This window comes from Lasioglossum baleicum, chromosome 14 (assembly GCF_051020765.1).
Source record: "Lasioglossum baleicum chromosome 14, iyLasBale1, whole genome shotgun sequence".
NCBI classification, from domain to species: domain Eukaryota; kingdom Metazoa; phylum Arthropoda; class Insecta; order Hymenoptera; family Halictidae; genus Lasioglossum; species Lasioglossum baleicum.
The window spans coordinates 5795773-5816580 of NC_134942.1; the positions used below are offsets into that span (position 1 = coordinate 5795773).

Below are 20808 nucleotides of genomic sequence, written 5' to 3' on the forward strand. Positions count from 1 at the left end.
CTGAAATACACGAAATACACATGTATACACTGTATGTTATGTCATGTACATGTACAGCTTGTCATAGCTGTGAAAACAGTAAAACATACAAAACAACTGTTTATATGTTTGTGTGAATACACTTGTGTCACTTTACTTTTTAACTGAACTGTCGCCACGTGCATCGTTTGACAGGTAACGATCAGTTCTCTATCGTTGTGAAGTTCCGCCTATTTACCACTGCGCAGCCGGGTCATTTCCCCTTGCGGGGGACATTCAGCCGCACAGCTATAGATTTGACAAGCTGTACATCCGTGGCATTTTTACTCAAAACAATAATATTTATAACCATATGTTATACCTGATAAAAACATTTTCGATCGGACTGCTAATAGTAGAACAGTCTCCGCATGCGTGCTTGAATAAAGGATTTCAAGTTTCACTTTAAAGTGAAATAACCCCGACGGCACACCGGCTCGGTTTCAGCCTGGCCCCTGTGCACAAAAGGGCGCGTTTTCCGCCTGCCGAGGGCTCGAGCCCAGGGCCTGCCGGCCGGGCTAGGATTCAGACGATTTGCAAGATTGCAAGGGTGCGGGATTCGCGTTCTCATTGCGTGATAATACAAACACGGGTTTTTTCAGTAGTCAAAAACGCCAAATAAAGGTCAATCTAGGCAGCAATCGCCCTCAAAGGTCTTATTTATTAACTTATTATACTTTTGTCGGTAACAAGGGAGACTGCTACGCATTTGCAAAGTACTGCCACATTGATGCGACCCGCCCTGTGTCGCGCATGCGCGAGAAAAGTTGGGCCCAATCGAAGCACTGATTGGCCACATTAGTGTGATACCGTGCTGCCCTCTCAAAAACAGGCTGAATCCCAGCCCGGCCGTCAGGCTCTGGGCTCGAGCCCCCGGCAGGTGAAAATCGCGCCCTTTTGTGCACAGGGGCCAGGCTAAATCGTCCTGATTTGGTCTCAACGCTGAGCCAAGCATTGCGTTAGCCCGTAACGTGTCGGGCTGGGGCTCGGCTAGCTGGGTCCGGCGGTGGGCTCGGGCAGACTGTGCTGTCGGGGAAATTTCATTTCTAAGGTGCAGAGCGAATTCAGAGAATTTTTCGATACAAATAATAACAATAATATACTAATAAAATAAAAAACTAATATAGAAGTGCAAGCGGTAATATTAAAACGTTATTATATATAGATATTCCATAAGAAAGTAATAAAGATCGATTTTAGCCACTTTTATGCGTTGCTATTACACATTTCGCAAGTGTCATAATTTCACTTTCGAGATATTGCCGTTTAAAATTTTGATCACTAATACGTTGACATAGGACATCGGTTAAATTACATTATTTTTTTGAGCCTTTCGAATTTATTTTCATGATTTTTTTCTGGTAAAGACGTAAATCCTATATCAAATTTTTTGAAATTGTGACATGCCGCGTTTTTTCCCGTTTTTCCTGACAACCACAGACTTTTGAGCGTATAGACTATAGACCGAGACTTTTTAGGGTATGTGGTCTAAGGTTTCTGATCTGTGTTCGCGCGGTTCGTGGCGAATCTTGACAGATGTGGGGTGGGGGGCCGGCGGCTGTATGAAGGGGGTAAGGAGAAGCGAGTGGCGTCGACGCGGGCGCAGTCTTGCGGCGGATCCGCGTACGAGAGGAACATCAATGGGCGGTCAGAGAGTAAGATGGCGGACTGCGAGTCGGAGGAACAGCAGCGGTTGCCAGCCGCGAACGAGGACGTAACGAGGAGCGTTGGCGTGACGATGATTAACAACGGACGCGTGCCTCAGCACCTGGTGAGCCAAGGAAACCCGATCGGACAGGGGCCGAGGTGCGTCACCATTTACAAAACCGAGACTGGCTTCGGGTTCAACGTACGCGGCCAGGTCAGCGAGGGTGGACAACTGAGGAGCATCAACGGGGAACTATACGCTCCGCTTCAGCACGTAAGCGCCGTGCTGCCTCGGGGTGCAGCTGAGAAGGCTGGTGTGAGAAAAGGCGATCGGATCCTCGAAGTGTGAGTACAATACTATTCCCACCGAGCGATCCGTCTTTTGTCTCGGTTTCGAGCCGAGCGTTTCTTGTCTCTCCGCGAGCTATGTACGTGCGTGCCTGTACCTGTCAAACGAGTACCGTCTAACGTTCCCGTACAGACAAGAGAACCCGTCGAATGATTAACCGATTCCCACGCGATTCTTCGCTATCTTCCAGTCTGAAGGAGTCTCGGATTATTCGGCTGGATGTTTCTTCGCCAGAACTTCTCCAGGATCCTTTTTTGACAAAGACTATCCCCCTTCCCGTTTGTCTGTCGCGCATTTTTTTTCCGTACGCCTCTCACGCAACGAAATAAATCGGCGAGGCCGGTACTTGGCTCGCGAAACGCTGTTGTTGTGCAGCTGTCATCTTTAAGACAGCGTAGACGCTGCACAGCAATCTCCGGAGGAATCGGAGTATTATATCGGTGGCAACGCGATAGCGTAATGCTCGCTTTAATCGATTCGACTGGTTAGACGGTTCGGTGGGCTGTTTACCCGCGGAAGAGACGACGGGTTCTTGGCACGGTTCGCGTTCCACCTGTCCAACCTCGAGGTACCCGTGTTGTACCATTGTGTTGTACCCGTACCTGTCACCAGCCTTTAATCCGCATTCTACCCTCGTCCGTCATAAATCCTGACCAACGTCCACACTTCTGTGTAATTGTACGACGTTTCCGGAGCCTCGGCAATCGCCGATAAACAAAAACTTAATCGGCCCAATTCCATTGTTCCTGTTTTTCATCTCGAAGTACTAGTTACCCTTTGATTATTCTTTTCAATGATCGGGAGTTCTTTGTCTCCAACAGTTTTCTACTAGTAATAGACATTTTGTATTTCTCGTATGTGTACATCGACATTCACGATTTGACTCGAAAAGAGGTGAACAACATTTCGGGAAGTGGTTAATCAAACTCGTCGGAAATATTCGCGAAAATGGCAAAACGGAGAACAAAGAAATTACGTATGCATGTACATATTCCGGTGGGAACGATACTTTTCGAAAATCATTTTTCGTGCGTTTACAAAGTTCATGGAAGTAAAGACGAGCGTGTATTTACCAGCTCCGATTTTTCGAGTGGAAATCGCTCGTGAACCGACAACAATGCCGCCCGCGAAACCTATTTAATTCGCGGCTATCTGTCCACGGGAATCCCGGTCAGATTTCGAGGGAATTATGTAGCGGAGAGTAATAGAATTATCCGGAGGGAAATCTCGGCTTGCACGCGCGCGTGAGTCGCGACGTTCATTCGAAACCGTTCAACCCCGAAACACGTTGCGCCACGACATTGCCGCTCTCGTTCAGCTAAATCTTAGACGCGCATGATTTATGATCGAATCGCGGTACCAGCATGGCGGATGCAAATCGCCGGAAAGGATAAGAAATTGTTATGATAACGCGACGCCACGGAAGAAAACAAAATGTTATCTTATGCCGAGCTGTTGACGAGACCGTCATCATCTCTCCCGGTCAGAAATCGATGGAAATTCAAATGTACTCTTCTTCGATAAACAAAATGGCGGGGCAGTTGCTCGGTAAACAAAATGGCGGATTCGAAAACTTACGAGATGCAAAGATCATTCAAATTACCCTTCTAATAGAGCTTTCTCACCTTTCCCTTCACGGAACGCATCGGGGAAACAATCTAAATACGAAAATTGATTTTTTCAACTTTTTCGACGTGGTAAAAGGCAATGGTTCACACTTTTTTTATATCGGACTATTTATTTGGGTTTTAAAATGCAATTTCGTTGCATAAACTCATTTCACATAGATGTTTCAGCTTTTCTGCGGTGGTGGGGAGAAGGGGCGTTTTCTGTTCGATTATCAGACCATCTGGTAGCTCTAGATACGTGTGACGGCAGTTGTTTAACTTTTTAAAAGGATTAGTTTGGGCACCAGGCAGGTCGTCTGCCTGTGATTTTCCTAACGGAAGGTTTAACATTCGTGTGACGCTTGTGTAGGACGTGGAACGAATTCGAAAACTGTTTGTTCGCAGTACGTTCCTATCGTGGTTGTAACCCGACGCAGCATCGGCTTCCAAAATGAAAACGTCATCGCGACGTTCGTTTTCGATCCGCGATTCGCACGCGACTGCCACCGTACAGGCTTTCCACCTGGGTCCTGCGTTATCGTCGACGTGATACGTACCACAGAATCGTCGCGTGCAACACGATCCCACGATTTTTGATCCCTCGCCTGAAATTCTTGTTAAAACGTCCCCGTTTTAGGGAAACGACGCGTTTCCGACACCCAACTCTCTCACAAAACAAGATAACTTAATCGTTTCATAACTGGACTGCGGATCTCCATGCAGATAGAAATTCTAGGGATCGATGCATGCAAATTGCAGCTAGGAACAATCTCTTCTACTCCATCGGCAACATTATTGCGTTTCAAAGGGGTGGATTTCTTACTTAGCTTTTCCCGAACCTCTTCAACCCTTAAATATGGGATTAGATTTTTGATTTTTTCTTTTTAAATTCTGTAAAATTCTTTTTAAAATCTCTTTGTTTACCGATGGCAAGATTATTGTACATTTTTATGTTCTCGGATGATTACAGACACTGTAGATCAGGCATGTCAAACTCTTCCACCACCAAGGGCCTCATTGTGTATTATAAATTAAGTCGAGGGCTGCAATTGAAAATAAAAACGTGGTAAAAAAGCAGATTCGAGATAGAAAGGATACACACTTTTTTTTATTGACGTTGCTGTTACACATATAAAATAAAAAAATATGTACGTACAAAAGTTGTTTTATTTTTCAAGTTTACTTTATTTGAATAAAACTATTTCATTTTTGTTTCGAAGAAACTTGGGAATGTTTTTCAGTAACGAAGTTTTCAAAATTTGGTTGAATTTGATGAACTGTAATTATATTTTTGAAATTGATTGTACGCACGCTGGTCTGTTAATCTTGACCTTTCCGCAGTTTTATTATTTTTTTAACGTTGAAAATAGTGGTTCGCAGATATATCTGCTACCGCTGTTACCGAACATAGCTGAAATACGCCTAATTGCACATAACATATCGGGAAATCGGTTGACAATGCACAATCACACTGCATTTCGATTAATTCAAGTTGTACAGGTTTTGCACTCCAAATTCACCATTCTGCAAGTCAATTTCACCATTCTGTAAATCAATTTAACCCGTTCGCAAATCAATACCACCCTTCTGCAAATTAATTTCACCCTTTTGTAAATCAAATTCAACCTTTTACAAATAAAGTATTTTTATATAAGTTTTTGTAAAAAAAATCAGATCAAATTTATTCATTGCGAAGATGTACATATATGTATAATAATAGTGTAGATATGTATATTCAGTGTAGTCATTTTCTGATTAATAAATTTTAGAAATGAAAATACATATTTATCGAAGCGTATTGAGTATTGGGTCTTCCCTCGCAGTAATGACACCCTTCACGCGTGTCTAAATTTTAAATAAATATATAATTTGATCGAAATAAATAAATAAATATTTCTAAATATTCTTAATGGGTGAAATTGATTTACAGAAAGGTGAAATTGACTTGCGAAAGTCAATCATGAAAAATGAAAAATGTTTTTTCATCAACAGTTTCAAAGTTTTTGGTCGGCCGCGAACTACTTCCGACGGTCCGCGTGTTTGACATGCCTCCACTAGATTACTGAACATCGTAGAAAAATTGCAAGGTACAGAATCTATACATAGAGATTCATTTCTTTTTTAAATAACTTTAAACCGTTGACAATAACACATATTACCACGTTTTTATTTTTTCGATTCATTCAATGTTCTTACCGTTTCGCATTCGATCTACACATTTTTGTCATGAATGCATAAGATCCGCAGCCTAGCGAATTAAGTCCATCTGCTCGCAATTAAGTTGGTAGCTGACAAAAGTCCCAGCGAATGTGCTTAATCCTTTGACCACTAGATCAAAGATAAATAACAACAATGCGCGTCGAATCAGTTTGATGCAATCCATCTAGAAATTATATAATAGTTAGGTATTTCCCCGTGGCCTGTGTACAGTGTCGTAAAAGAACACCAACGAGTTAACTCGTCTTGGGCGATCCGGAAATTGTTCGCGGCGGTGGCATAATTGAAATCCGAGTTTGCCCGTCGAATTAGCATGGGGCGCCGTTAGCCTATAAAGTCGAATTCGAAAATATCGAACGATCCCGGAGCGTGCTCCCCCGAGATTGGTGCTTATGCTGATCGCGTGGCGATCCAGCGCATAATTTATCACGAAAGCAAGCTGGCGCTATCGTGCCCGTGAAAGTTAATCGGTCCCGATGAGAATGAGCAGGACCGAGCTTGCCCGGGAAGGATCATGAGCCATTTCAATTAACGTTATCGTTCATCTACGCGTCCGGAGCGCCCCTTCGAAATGTAGTCCCAGCTGAGCAAAAATGGAAAAGTTAAGCATTTACGAGATCTAATTAGTGTATGCCTAATTTCATCGTTAGGATTACTCTAAAAATTGAAAATCATAAAATGTTAACCGACTTCTCTGCACAAAATTCTTCTAGCTCGCTTCTGTAAACAGGCAGAAATTAACGTCACTTTGTCAGCTGGAATCGCGTGTTGAGCCGGACTGTACATTGTTCGCGGCTGGCACCGCGCAAGTACTTTCTTTCGTTTTTCTTTCTCACGGCGCCGGTTTTAATCGAACCATAAATTGGCACAACGTTTCCTGCCACTTGATCGGTCCTCGGAGTCGTTCTCAGCACCGTGACAAGCCGTTCATTAACGAATCTGAATTAAATAAGACCGGGCGGCCAGTCGGCCGCGTTTCGGACCGCCGTTGCCTTTTGCACACTCCTGTTGACGAACCAATTTTTTTTCGAGCGGCTTCCGATTCGCTTTAAGTGCGGCGCGAGGCTTTCCATCGAGCATTTACCATTTCCATAACTGAATACGATTCATTCTCTGGAGGCCTGGCAAAACGACGTGAGAATATAAATTGTCTGAAAAAGGAGAATGTTTCTATATTGAATGTGATGTGGATATTATTGTATATTAATTGTTAGCATCGAACAATTAGCGCGCAGTCCCGAGGGGATACGATTTTTGGGAATTTCTCTATGGAGATGCGTTGGAATCGCGAAACCGTGCGGTCGTTAATGTCACGCGCAAATAAATCAGCAAGTGTGTGGCGGACACTGGCATCGGTCTGCCTCGGAATGAACGAGACGGATCCGAAAACGATCCCGGCGGTAACAGCTGTCGTTACGACTTGATTACAGCATGAAAATAAATTACGGTCTTGTTCGCGTGCGATTTAAATTGCGCCGGGGGTCGCGGCTAGGGGAAGTCGTCGAAAAGGAACGATGCAGCCAAAACCCCGAGTCGGTCTCCTAATTAAATTGTAATTGGCGGACCGGATAAAAATAATCCGCAGCCAATAGCCTGGACCAAGAACTTGGTAAACTTTCTATCATTTGAACAAGTTTTGGTCGCATTGTAGCAGCGAAATTTGCGAAGACACATTGCGATTTCAACAGACTCGTAGTTCCAATCGAAAATCAATGTTCTCGCACAAATTTTTTAGCCGCACTGTACCGGCGCTGGACGCCAATCGATGCAGGAAAACGAAAGTCAATCCTGTCTGGCAATTCGGCTGTTGTTCGCATTGTGAGCGTCTTTTTATCAGCGGCCGTTTACTTGTCATCGAGAACGCGGCTCGTTAAAAAATCTCGACAGCCGCGGAGGCAATTAACGTTCGATTAGCCCGCGGCGGTTGCGATCGACCCATCGCGTTCTCTGACGAGACAGCGAACCGTAGCAATTCATCCTGACGTCTTTCTCTTTTTTCTCTCGTGTCGATTCCGTTTTATTAATCCGCGTATAGGCGACACCGACGGTGATTCCGCGGGAAATCGACGACACGCGCGCGTCGATCGATCGATCGATCCCTCCGAGGAGTCTGTTTAGAACGCAGGATTTCCTCGAGAACGATCGAGGAGGCTTCCCGTGTCTTGATCGTTTCCTCCTCGCCTTCGACAGCGCGATTAACATTAGCATCCTGAACGGGCTTTACGATACCGTTAGCTCGCGGATAAAATATGGTCGCGCGTGTCCCTTCCTTTTCCTACTATCCCTCTCTTTGTTTGAATTGTTCGCCAAACAGTTTTTGCACAGTCGAAGGATAACGTAATAGAACGCTAGCCGCGGAGAACGTTGTACGCGTGACATTGGGCACATAATGAACCCTAAAACCAGCCTGTGGCGGCGGTGACCACGGGATTACATAATACAATTAACCGGCCGGGAATTATGTAAGATGGAAACAAAGACGACCTTTAGGGACGCGATTCCGGTATCATCGGGAGCTACTTTCGCCGTGAACTGTCGTTTGCTAAAAGGTTTGTCGGTTGTCCGGCTTCTGACAAGTGGTTAACACGTGTGCAGGTGATCTCGATGGATTTTCCTCCCAGCCGCCAAGGGCACCATATTAAATTAACGTACGCCGGCTTGCTCAAACGATTCCGGCTCAAGGATTTACCGAAACAGGTGTTCCGAAACGCTGATTCCTCCGTGCTAATCCGCGATCCAGGATGCACCGAAGTTACCGCGTGATAAATTCAATTTCGCAGCGGAACAAGGGAAAATCTTCATTTGATTACACTAGAGTATTTTCAAGAGGTGAGAGCAGACTTCTTGCCACAGAGACAAAGAGAAAAATACTAACGAGGTGCCGAATACTAACGAATACTAAGAAAAATACTAAGAAAAATACTAACCACTGCCGCACAGTGGGCGAAATCCTGATGAAATAGACAAAATTCAACAACTCAGTGTTTTGGACGTAGATTTCAAAATGGTCGATTCAATATGGCGGACCGAAAAATCAAAACTGAATGGATTTTTTTGAAAATTGATATATACGAGTTATTGGGGATGCTGATTTGGAATTTGTATTCGAAATTATGGAATTCAAAATCGCTGATGCAACCTGGCGGAATCCGGAAAATGTGTACACAAATCGATAATTCATTGAATACTGAATGAAATTATTTGAATATTGCTAGTCCAATGTGTGTTTTTGGGGTCGCTTATTTCGAATATCAAATTAAAATTGTAAAATTGACAATGGTGAATCTAGTATGGAAGACATTTCTTGAAGACAATATGTATATATATATTTTATATATGTAATTGTATTTGAAAATGTATGCAATTATAAGCCTTTTCACCGCAACAAGGTACCAGTCTAAGAAAAGGCTTTTTGTGTTTTTTTGTTTAAAATTTTTATCTTTTCTTTTTATTTGTATTAATGCGGGAATACTTAATTTTTTATGTTTTATGTAGTGAACACAATTTTATTCTGCCTCTATCTAAATAGTAATATTATGTTCTTCAAGATTTTCAAAGCAATTTTCAATATCTAAAGATTCAATTGCGAGTTTTAAGGTTATCCTTTATTCCATCTAGTGGATAAAATGTAAAGTTCGAATGTAAAAACGAGCACATTATATGTGGCGTGAAATACTGGTGCGAGATAATCCAACAATATGTATATTTCGCTCATCAACTGGTATATTTATTTTTAAATATATTTATTTGTTAATAACAATTTGTTATTAACTTTAAAATGTTATTAACACATGAAATAAACTTAACAGATTCACATAAATAGCCTTTCTGATTCTGGATATTCCCACTTAACTGTCTGCATGGAAATACATACAGTATTATATTATTAATATCTTTTCAATAGGCAAAAATAGGCAAACGGGGTTTGTTTCATAATTTTAAGGATACTGTAAGAAAAAGATTTATCCTAGTTTCGTTCAGGCATAATGAGGCAAAATTATTAAATTGCGCATCGGAAATTTACTTTTCTTATTCAAAATCGTGTTAATACGCTGATCAATTAATAAACTTGAAAATAATTATTAAACATATTTCAAAAAAATATGAAATATTTTTTATCGATACAATGTATAAAGAGCTGTATAAGTAAATTTTTTTATAATTTTACATGCAACTCTAGCTGTGTACGTGGAGTTTGAACAGACAGAAATATTATGAAATTAAAGGGATGAGCATTAACGACAATAATTAAATATAAATATCAACTTATACTTAATAACTTTTAACTCATTTCACTTGTTTTTCATAAACTTTAGGGTATTGTTAAAGACGTAAAATAATTGATTCCGGTCATTTAACCTTCCGTCGGGCGCAACCGATCTGAGAGGCACAGCGCGATCATTTAGTATCCGGAAAACACAAGCGAATCAGTCACCCCCACCCTTGGGAAGGGCCAAAAGGGCGGCCCTACGAGTGTAGACGACAGCAAGTGCACTATTTCCCTAACAGCAGTTGTATAAATGAACTTAATTAGGTGTTTATCCCGTCAACCACATTGCGCCCAAAAGTTAAAAATCGATTTTTGTCCGGATTTCGCCCACTGCGTGCCGCCAGGAATCGAACTCTGTCGTTGAAACATGGAATTCGATGATGGATCGAATAGATGAAACGGATAATAGATCGAACTTTTAATGCCGTGGATCAACAACCGCAGGACAGTGTCCACTGTCTGGATTCCTCCGACGTCCTTCGAGAGCCGCGCACGTTATCAGCGGCTCGACGGAAACTTGCAGACTCACCTCTGAGAACTGTAATTAGTTCCGCAGATCGCGGTCGGCCTGATCTCATTGGATCTCTCGTGTAATTGCGCGGACAAATATAACCATGGGAGGGGAAAGTAACTCGATTGATAACGAGCGAGGATATTCGGAGAATCGTTCGTTCAGTGTGGTTCTCTGTGCATCACTTGATAGCTGGAAGAATCCGCGACGCTTCCATGCGGAAGACAGTCGGATTCGTTGCATAATTGCTGGCTGACGCAAACGAGCCTAAACAGTGCCGCGGATCTCGCGGCGCATTTATTCGCACGCGGCAACTCCGAGCGCAGTTATCACTTTCTCCGCGACAAGAGAGGCCGTTTAGTATTTTTCTCGGGATCTTCCCCCACTCTCGTCAGACGCTGACCAGAGCGAGAATGTTGACTCTCCTGTGTACCGTCCGACGAGCAATGTTGCGAATATCGCTCGCAGAAACAACTGCGAGCCGAATGGGAACGCTTATGGATGCTCGAGAGCCGAGAGTGATCATTGGGCTGCGGATTTTAAGCGTTTACGTGGAAAGAACGGGTGGGTGCAACTGGAAACAGTAGGAAGATTGAAAATTGATTTAAAAACGCCTATTATTATCAGCTTGTTAATTAACGTAGGCAATTTTTATTTTACACGATGATCCGGCAGTCTAGTAATTCGTAATTCTCTCTCGGCTGCGAATGGTCTGCCACGTCGATTAAATATCAATAACAAAGGAAGAGTTTAACGTCCACATTTAGTAGAGCCTGCTCGATATCTTGGTCACGAGTCGGACGAGATATCGCAGCGTAAATGATTAAAAAGATTCGGCCCACGCTGTATTATTTCGAACAAAGATAATCCTGTTTGATATCGTTTTCTATAAATTGTACGTGGCCTTCGGACAACAAATGTCTCTGCGAGGTAACCTCGTCGCGACGCGATTCTTCTTGCTCTTTACTTCATCCACGTGGGAGCATTAACTTGGCAGAAATGGGAACGGTCGGGGATGCTGTGCGATTTATGGGCGCCGTTGGATATCGATCGAGGCCCTGTCGATCGGCTGGAAAGGACGCTGATATCGATCAATGCAAATACGCTCGATAAACGTACGTGACCTCTTTCGTGCGGCTCGCGGCCGAGTATATGTATTGCAAATAGTAACGTAACCTGATGGAACGAATCGTATGTCCCTGTATCGAGTACCAGGAGCTTTTGCTTCCGTGAGAACAAGCCACGATGGTGTCACTCGGGTGCCATGATCGTTGGGGATGATCGCGTCCGTTCTTTTTTATTCTTGCCGGAACGGAAAAAGATGATGCGAACAGAGAGGAACGACGTCGGAGACCGTTCTCCGTGGCGGACGATCGATCAGGTTCTTCGCGAAGGTGTTAACCGGTTCAGCGAATTTACTGCGATCTGCACGCTCAGCTTTCTCTTCAATTACGCCCGCGACTTTGCTGATTAGAGCCTCGCGGGTCTTGCCGCTTCAGGAAGCGAGTCGATAGAGCCGACGCTCAGGATGCTCGTTCGTTTCAGCGTTATCGGACGTCGAACACACTGAAAACTGCGCCTCGCATTGTGTTGCAATTATTAGGAGGCTTTGTTTGCTCAATGATTTGCATTATTAGTAGGAAAGCAGCCCCACGCGAGACAACGTCGGAAGATGCGGTATTTCTAAACGTGTGTGTGTGTGATCTAATTATTGACAATCAGACTATTTAGTAAATTTACGAATAAATAGGTTAATAGTTCAGCGAAAATCAATAAATGTATATAATTATAGAAGAGAGATACTGCAACGTGTTAAACTATGAACGGAAAATTTAAGCACGACTTGCAATTCCACTTCTATTGTAAACAACATCTAGAATCGCGTTCTCGAGCACTCTGCATCCTCAGCAATATTCAATTAAGAAATGCCTTACCCGAGGAATCATGGCCTCGCTAATCCGCGACACTAATAGCAATCGAAAAGTCTTATGTCAATAAGATCAAGATGCCACCGCGCGAACAATCAGCCGATGATCGTGACACATTTGTCGATCGTTTGATCGAAAGCGGCCGATAAGAGGCATCGAATATAGTCCCACGGTGATCGCAATAAAGTTCGACTATCTCGTTTACGGTCGAGCGGCGTCGCGCGCAATAAAAAGATTCGAACGACGACGAATTTCATCGCGGTTTCCTCGGAACCGTCGATCTTTTTAACAGCCGGGGATTGATCGGATCCAGGAGACGAAATTACGTTTCCAGCGGGGGCTCCTTTGGATTCGATAATTCTATTTCTGCGTTCGATCAATAGCAGTCGCCGGCATTTTCTTCGGTTCGACTTCGACGCGGTCTGCGAAGTTGAAGTGCAGGGAGAGTAGGGGGAGCGATGCACTGTTGCATCGATAGTCATTCAGGGTAACCGCGGACATGCTTGGATAAAGGGTTCGCCGTAAAAATAGGTATCCGCGGTAAAAATACGAGGCGAGGCTCCTCCGGAAAACTTGTTGCGAATCAAAGTCTCCGGGTCAATCGTGTGAAAAATTTCTTAAATAAACATTGTAGAGGCTGTCTCAAAGTACGAGCTCCAGCTGGAACGTGGTATACAATTTTTTCGATGCTCTCGATGCGAGAAAACCTGTTTTGAAGATTCAGAGGGCAATGGGCATCAGGGAATGGGGTAGGCATCTTATAAATTCTACAAACTCCACAAACCCACTCAACTTTCGTGCATTCGATTCTTCGCTCGCTTGCAGAGAATCAAGTAAAAACCAAGGACGACCAAGAGGAAAAATAAAAGCGATCTAGCTCGCGTAAACCGAGAAGATCTATTTTGAAGATTTCAAAAGTAAGAGGAATGCGATGGGCATCTTATAAATTCTGCAAACTCCACAAACCTATTCGACTTTCGTGCATTCGATTCGATAAAAACCCCAAGGACAACTGCAAAAGGAAAAATATAAACGATCTAGCTCACGTAGACCGAGAAGATCTATTTTCGATTTAGATTTCGAAAGTAAGAGGAATCGGGGGATGCGACAGGCATCTTATAAATTCTGCGATCTCCACAAACCTATTCGCCTCCCGTGCATTCGGTTACGATAAAAACCAAGGACAACTAATTGTGAGAGGAAAAATAAAAACGATCTAGCTCGCGCGAACCCACCGCTCAGCGTCTAGAATAAGTAGACGTGGCCAGCCGCGACCAGCCACGTGGCGAGTGGCCCGCTTGTCTAACTTTCAAAACTCGTTTTCCACGGAAACACGAAGGCTTTCGTGAAAAATGATCGTCCCACATAATCGACCTAGTATTTCTCGTAGAATCTTGCCTCGGTATCGATCCGGCGGATCAGTGTCGATTGTTCCGTGAAAATATCTCGGAGTCCAGGGATGCGAGCGTATACTTATCTATCTGTTGGGCGGACTTGGTTCGTCGTCGGAATTAGAGATAATCGAGACTCTTTAGAAGGGGGAGCCGGGCCAGGGAGAAACTAGATAGGCGAGTGCATAAAGTCGCGCGGGGTACGGTCGTTGTATTTAGTCGCAGGCCGTTGCAGCTAACGGCCGCCGTCCTTTCACGCCCAGGAATCCCGGATCGCGAGGCTGATCACCTTGTTTTCGCGAAAGTCGTCGCGGAACCTTGCTTGCGGCGCAGGCCATCTTGGTAAGGTCAGCCGGGAAAATCAGCGGGCATGTCAGTGTTGCGATAGGACGACACCGTGACAGATGTTGTCGTGTTACGTGACCGCGGTGCGGTGCGAGTGGTCGGACAATGGACGACGGGGAGCGGATTATTCGCAATTGCGTGCGATCGCCACCCGGTAAATTCGCGGCTGATAGAAACTGGAGGCGCTGTACATTCTTGTCGGAATTCACGAAAATCTCTGGTGTCTGCTTTGCAGGAACAACGTGAACGTCGAGGGAGCCACCCACAAGCAGGTGGTCGACTTGATCAAGTCCGGGGGCGACGTCCTGACGCTGACCGTCATTTCCGTGACGCCGCAGGAGGCGGAACGGCTGGAACCTTTCGAAGATCTGAGGTACGAGTCCGTCGATCATCACAGTTATTACTAGACTTTCGTTTCTGATTGATGTTCGTTCCAAAGATTGCGGTTCTTTGTGCAAAATAGAAATTGCTTCAACCCCGACGAAGCTGACTGCAAAGCCCTTGATATTAAGAACCCCTTTTTCTTTTAGTTACGCGTCGGTGGACTACAGCGAGAAGCGGTCCCTGCCTATCAGCGTGCCCGATTACCATGTCCGCGAGAGGAAGCACGAACGTTATGTGGTTTTCAACGTCCATATGGCCGGCAGACACCTCTGCTCGCGACGCTACAGAGAGTTCGCTGCGTTGCACGTCGCCCTGAAGAAGGAGTTCATCGGATTCAACTTCCCGAAACTGCCTGGGAAATGGCCGTTCCAGTACGCCCTTCTCAATCATAGTACAGAGCTAATACGATTAGGAAAAGAAATATTAAAAAGCGAGAAAGAACTTCTCATCTTGCATGCATTGTGTCTACGTGTTTATCTCTCTGCATGTTTCTGTACGCTAATCTGACATGCTAATGATGCAAGTGGGTTAATAAACACTGAGTCTCTGCTATTAACAGATTGAGCGAGCAGCAGCTGGACGCGAGGAGGCGAGGGCTGGAGCAGTACCTGGAGAAGGTGTGCGCGGTGCGAGTGATCGCCGAGAGCGACGCCATGCAGGACTTCCTGACCGACAGGCTGGAAGAGGACGGTGACCAGGGGCCAGCGGTGGATCTGAAGGTTTTGTTGCCGGATCGCGAGGTGGTCACGGTGACCGTCGCAAAAGCTGCTTCCGTCAAGGATGTATACGACGCAGTCTGCAGTAGAGTCGGCTTGGACGCGGAGACGGCGAGATACTTCTATCTCTTCGAGATCGTCGAATATAATTTCGGTAGGTGTGAATCGCACCCGTTGAGGAGGTCTATGAAAAGAGGTCCGTGATGATTGAGATTACGGTGGTTTCAGAGAGGAAGCTACAGCCCCACGAACACCCACACACTTTGTACATTCAGAACTACTCGACAGCCAGCGCGACGTGTCTCGCGATAAGGAGGTGGCTGTTCAACGTGAACAGACCTCTCGGCGAGCAGGCGCTCACTTGGATCTTCTGGCAGACCATCGACGAAGTGAACAGGGGCCACATCACCGCCGGCGAGCGGCTGTACCAGCTGAAGGCGCTGCAGGACGCGTCGAGGAAGCACGAGGTACATGAGCTACTTCTTAAGCTCGCTGTGTAATAAATACTCGAGGTCTCCAAAGCTGATGTATAAACTGGTTCTCTCGCTCGCAGTACCTAAAGTTGGCGAAGGAGCTGAGCGGCTACGGTGACATCGTGTTCCCTCACTGCGCCTGCGACTCCAGGAAGGAAGGTCACGTGGTCGCAGCTGTGGGTGCAGCATCGTTTAAGCTCCACGCAGCAAAGGAGGACGGCACCCTGGAGTCTCAAGTGGTCGAGTTCCAATGGAACGCCATCACCCGATGGGAGATCGACGAGGAGGGTATGGCGTTCTGCTTCCAGTATACGCGCCAGGACAACCGTCCGCCTCGCTGGCTCAAGGTCTTCACACCCTACGTACGTGTCCTATATCGTGAGAGATACAGTAATGCTCGGTTGAATTTTCATCGTTTTTCTTTTTCCTTTTCGCAGTACACGTTCCTGTCTGACTGCTTCGATCGAATATCCGAGGAGGCGAAGTGGGACGACCCGGGCGAATGACGCAACGTCCGCCGCTAAGGATCCGAAATGTTTGGTGCATAATACGCGACGACGGATAATATGCCGTGTGCCGTTTCATCGAAGGTTTCGCTCTCGTGTCTGTCCTCGTAGCCGGATCACTTCGATTAGGATTACGTTTTTTAAGAGAGCGACGAGTAAGACACCATCCAAAATCATATCAGACTCTCTCGTTTCGCCAGATCGTCGCGGACTTGTCTCTCTCTCTCGCGGGACTCGTCCGCGAACGGGTGCATCGTCACACAAACACACGCGCGTATTCTAAAATCAAACAGCTACATGTAGACACGTAAAACACACAGATTCATTTTGTACCGTGAAGGTAGTAATGTTCTTCTCCAAGGAAACACGCGGGCGAACCGCAACAAAAATCGACGAACCACGAGCAAAACATTGTCATCGTTTAGAATTAGCTATCTACCATATAGGAGATATCCCTGATATGGTACCAGCACTCTAGTTTCAGGAAGGAGGAAAAGACATAAGAGAATTACGTTAGTATCCAGGGTAAGAGGGTTACAGTATCGAGCTGAAGATCAGCCTATAGACTCGAACCTTTGGCCTATCGCTCGTTGCTATCGCATATGGGAGATCGCAGGTCTCTGTTTCTTTTTTTTGTGCGAAAAACGGGAGACCGCGATAGCTACCCGGACGTTCCTCTTTACTAGCCTAACATAGGTGTGCGCGAAGGTCTCGCGCGAGCGAAAGGAGCTCAGGCGACAAGTATTATTGCGCGACGTTATTAGTTTAAGTCGTTCTCGTTTTTCCGTTCAATGCACCGATCCAGCGCAAGTCCGTTCTATCAAGGCGAAGCTTCGTTCCTCGTTCGTTTTTTGCTCGTCCAGGCGATCGCCGCGACGGTTCATGGGGCACTCGGAGGCGATCATGGGATCCTCTTTTTCCTCGGGAGCTATACATATATTTTTACTATTGCACGCCGCGGAGAAGAAAACGTCGACAGGGAAAAATCGCGAGCGGTCCGGTTTCGCGCGAGCACTCAAGGAGTCGGGAAGAAGTCGAATCTAATTCAGAACATGAAGAAGACCCGACGGCGAAGAGATGATGCCAGTCAAGAAGACACACCGGTGGGAACGCCATAACGAAGAGAGAAGTAATAAATGATAATACTCAGTGACACTGTTGAGGAGATGCTGATAATAAGAAACGAAATGAAGATATATAAATATATTATATACCGGGTGAGTCGCTTAACTGTACCGCCTGAATTTACTCGTAGTCTTTGATGTAAAGGAACTTCTGTTTGTGAAACTTTTTGTTATGCAACGAGTAGGTTACCAGTAAATTCATGTGGTACAGTTAACTGACTCGTCCGGTATATGTGTAGAACTTTAGGCAGAAGACGGAACCGGGCAAAATGATTCCGTGGACGATGTTAATCTCAAGGTTGCGGCCGGTCCCGTCTTTTTCCTGAAATTCTACATATATATATACATATAAATATACGAGTAATTTTAATGTCTTTGGTCAGTGCGAGTACTGAACTTGATGAACTTTTAAAGGATCTTGGCCTGCTCGTCGCGGTTCACGGGTCGCGTGGCGAGTCCTCCGGAGCGAGACCTCTTCCGCCATTGTTCGACGAACTGCCCAGACTGTTGGCATAGTCATTAGCCAGCGTTCCTCTCGAAAATTGATAGACGATACAATGTTACCGGCTCTTGTAGACGGTGGAACGGCGTACGTGTAACTTCCTTGCAGTATTTTCGAATGTTTTATGCGTCGACAGTCACTTAGCCCTAAAAAGACTGACGAACGAAGAAACATCAAACAATTTCATATAGTGTATGCTCAACCTTGAAGACGTACGCGACAAGGAATGAATTCAGAAAATTGTTTAAATTGAGAGAAATAATGTTTTCCCAACAATTTTCCATTCAGTAGGTACCAAGGAGCCTTCATAGCTGTTCTAGGGTTAATAGTCCTTCGAATATCGAGGACAAACAGTTCACAATCGTTTTTAGTAAAAATGTGATAATTGCAGGGGGATCTCGCGCTCGACTGTTTCCGTGGTGGAAGGATTAAACGCGACGGATTTTGTTGCACCCTATGAAAGTATGACGGACAAACGCTGGCTGGTTGATTATGCGAACATCTTGCACGGTTTCGTTGCCCGCTCCGGACGGTTCGCGAGGCGGCTGGCAACGAGAGGAGCCTCAGCAGATAATAATTCTAGAGATAGATGTATAACTAATCGTTAATGTTTTTAAACTTTATTCTGGATGAATGAAGCGATGCTCGGGGAGGATTGTAACGATGTTGAGTAGCGGTAGGCTGTAGAAACGAGCGGAGAGAAAGGGAGGAGGAAAGCTGTTGTTCGCGCGGATGCCGGTTCCTGGCGAGCCAGGGGGTGCGAGTCGGTTATGTTACTGGACGCGTTGATTCGTTGGTCCTGCCGTTGTCGATCGATCGAACGGGGAACGCGCGCGGCGAAACGACCCTCGATTCTTGTTCTCTGAATATTGAATAACACTGTCCAACAAACGTGAACTTCCACTTGCGCTTCGATACCGCACAATTTAATTTTGACGAGACAGTCGGTCGTTTTCATCTTGAAGAATTGTTCTCCCGAGGCTCTCTAAACATTATTTAAACGCGTTCAAATGTTCATAGGGTTAAAAAACAAATATACCAGTGTATTCAGGAGGGTCTGGAAAAGCTGAAAATGTGTCACTCTTTCGTCAAAATTAAATTTTCGAAAAACCAGGCGTGTGAGAGACGATTTTCTTGATTCGTGGCCAGTACCACCGAGATCTACTATAACAATTGTTTGCCGGTTATCGAAACGGAGAATTGATGATGGTCAGTGTAAATATTCTGTCCTGGGAACTGTGCGGAGCGGCGCGTAGATTGTTGTTGTCGGCGTTCTAGCTGTTGTTGATCGATTCGCGGCTCGTTTCGAGGGTCGCCGGATCGCCGATCGTCGGAACAAACGCAGCCGTTAGATTTTCATGAATTTTTTGTGATGTATTATTCCATTAATCGATGAAGTAATTATATAATTAACGGGCCGGGAGCGTGTGTTTCACGGCGTGTAGAGTTCGCAAATCAGCAATAAGATTTTTTGGACGGTGTGTAGTCTGCACGGTAGGGTGGGTGTCGTTTAGCGTTAAGAGTATTTTGTCGGGTTGGGTGGATTAGCGTGAATCGCTCAGGCGAACGAAGAAAATACGTCCAAGTTAACACGCGCATCTGTCGACGGTGCGCTTCTTCATTGAAGTTTTGAAAACAAGGCGAGAGGGTGTGTGAGAGAGAGAGGGGAGAGGGAGAGTTTCTCGAGAAATTTTATCGGCGTTCATTGTTCCGCGTGTATTTATTTGTGACGTGTATATTTATTGCGATCGCGTTGCCCGCGAATTAAAATCGGCCGATCGTTGATTATTTATTGTCGTCCAATAGTATTTTTGTAAAGAACGTAGCGAGAAAGCGGAACACCGTTGTACAAGCTCGGGGAGGATGCTGTCTGCGCGGCGTTCGACTCGAATCGCAATTCCATTTTGAGTGGTAGTCGAGAGGCGGTTGGTACGATTAATTATTAATTACTTCATTAATTAAACCACGCTACAAAAAAGAGCAAGTCCTGTCGGGGAGTCGGACGACGAAAGTTAGGTAGTATAATTTAATTATTGTTACAGTAAGACCATATCATTACAGTTAAACTCCTTAGACGTTAATTACAAGTTATTATGTATAATCGTAGCCCGTAATAACGAATGCTCCAGTTCATCATCCGATGTCAGTTCCGCATGGCGATCGCTGCGAGACTGGTGTTCCGGATTAGCGACACGGTATTGTTCGAATTTGTTTTTTGCGAATCATCTTACTCACTACAACCGGGGAGAAATAAAAGAGATGCAGAGAAGCGACTCCTTTCACGCAAGTTACTCTCTTCGTTTCAGCCTCGCCACACGCTTCCTTCGAAACTAGATCGCTAACTGAGAACCAAAAGGGAACACGCAATCATTAAAGTTTGGTACGATACTGTCTCTATTATTTCATTTCTTGTTTACTTCGTCGTTGACCAACGCCGCCTAGGTTTCCGTTATTCGGAAAATATTTTTTAGGGCCATCGGACGTATTTTAAACTCTGCGTTGACGCACAGTATTATCTCGACGGTAATTTTAGCTACTGTGTTCCAAGATAATCGCAGATATCGACAGTTTTTCACTTCTTTTCGCAATACCTCGAATTTGGAGGGGGGTGAAACGATCCATTTCGGACAGAAACAAAAATATTTTAATATATTATTTAATATATAAATATATGTTATCTAATATATTAATATATATTTAATAATAAGTGATTTTAATGCGGGGTGGAAACCACCCTATGAAATTCAATCCCCAAATTATTTAAGGCAGAGACAAAAATATTTGCATCTGTAAAATCTCCTCAAAAATAAATGCAATATT

The 20808-nt window shown here is 44.8% G+C and overlaps 1 protein-coding gene across 2 annotated transcripts; it reads left to right on the forward strand.

Annotated features, from left to right (window-relative positions):
* Positions 1-1603: 1603 nt before the first annotated feature.
* Snx27 (sorting nexin 27) lies at positions 1604-20381 on the forward strand. 2 transcript variants are annotated; one of them, XM_076438034.1, is made up of 7 exons: positions 1604-2010; positions 14519-14656; positions 14814-15038; positions 15227-15537; positions 15612-15850; positions 15937-16218; positions 16294-20381. In XM_076438034.1, the coding sequence occupies exons 1-7, from the start codon at positions 1679-1681 to the stop codon at positions 16360-16362; spliced, it is 1596 nt and encodes a 531-aa protein (XP_076294149.1). In that variant the 5' UTR covers positions 1604-1678; the 3' UTR covers positions 16363-20381. The 2 variants fall into 2 exon arrangements, with proteins under 2 accessions (XP_076294149.1, XP_076294150.1); XM_076438035.1 differs by lacking the exon at positions 1604-2010 and adding an exon at positions 4727-14437.
* The last annotated feature ends 427 nt before the right edge of the window (positions 20382-20808 follow it).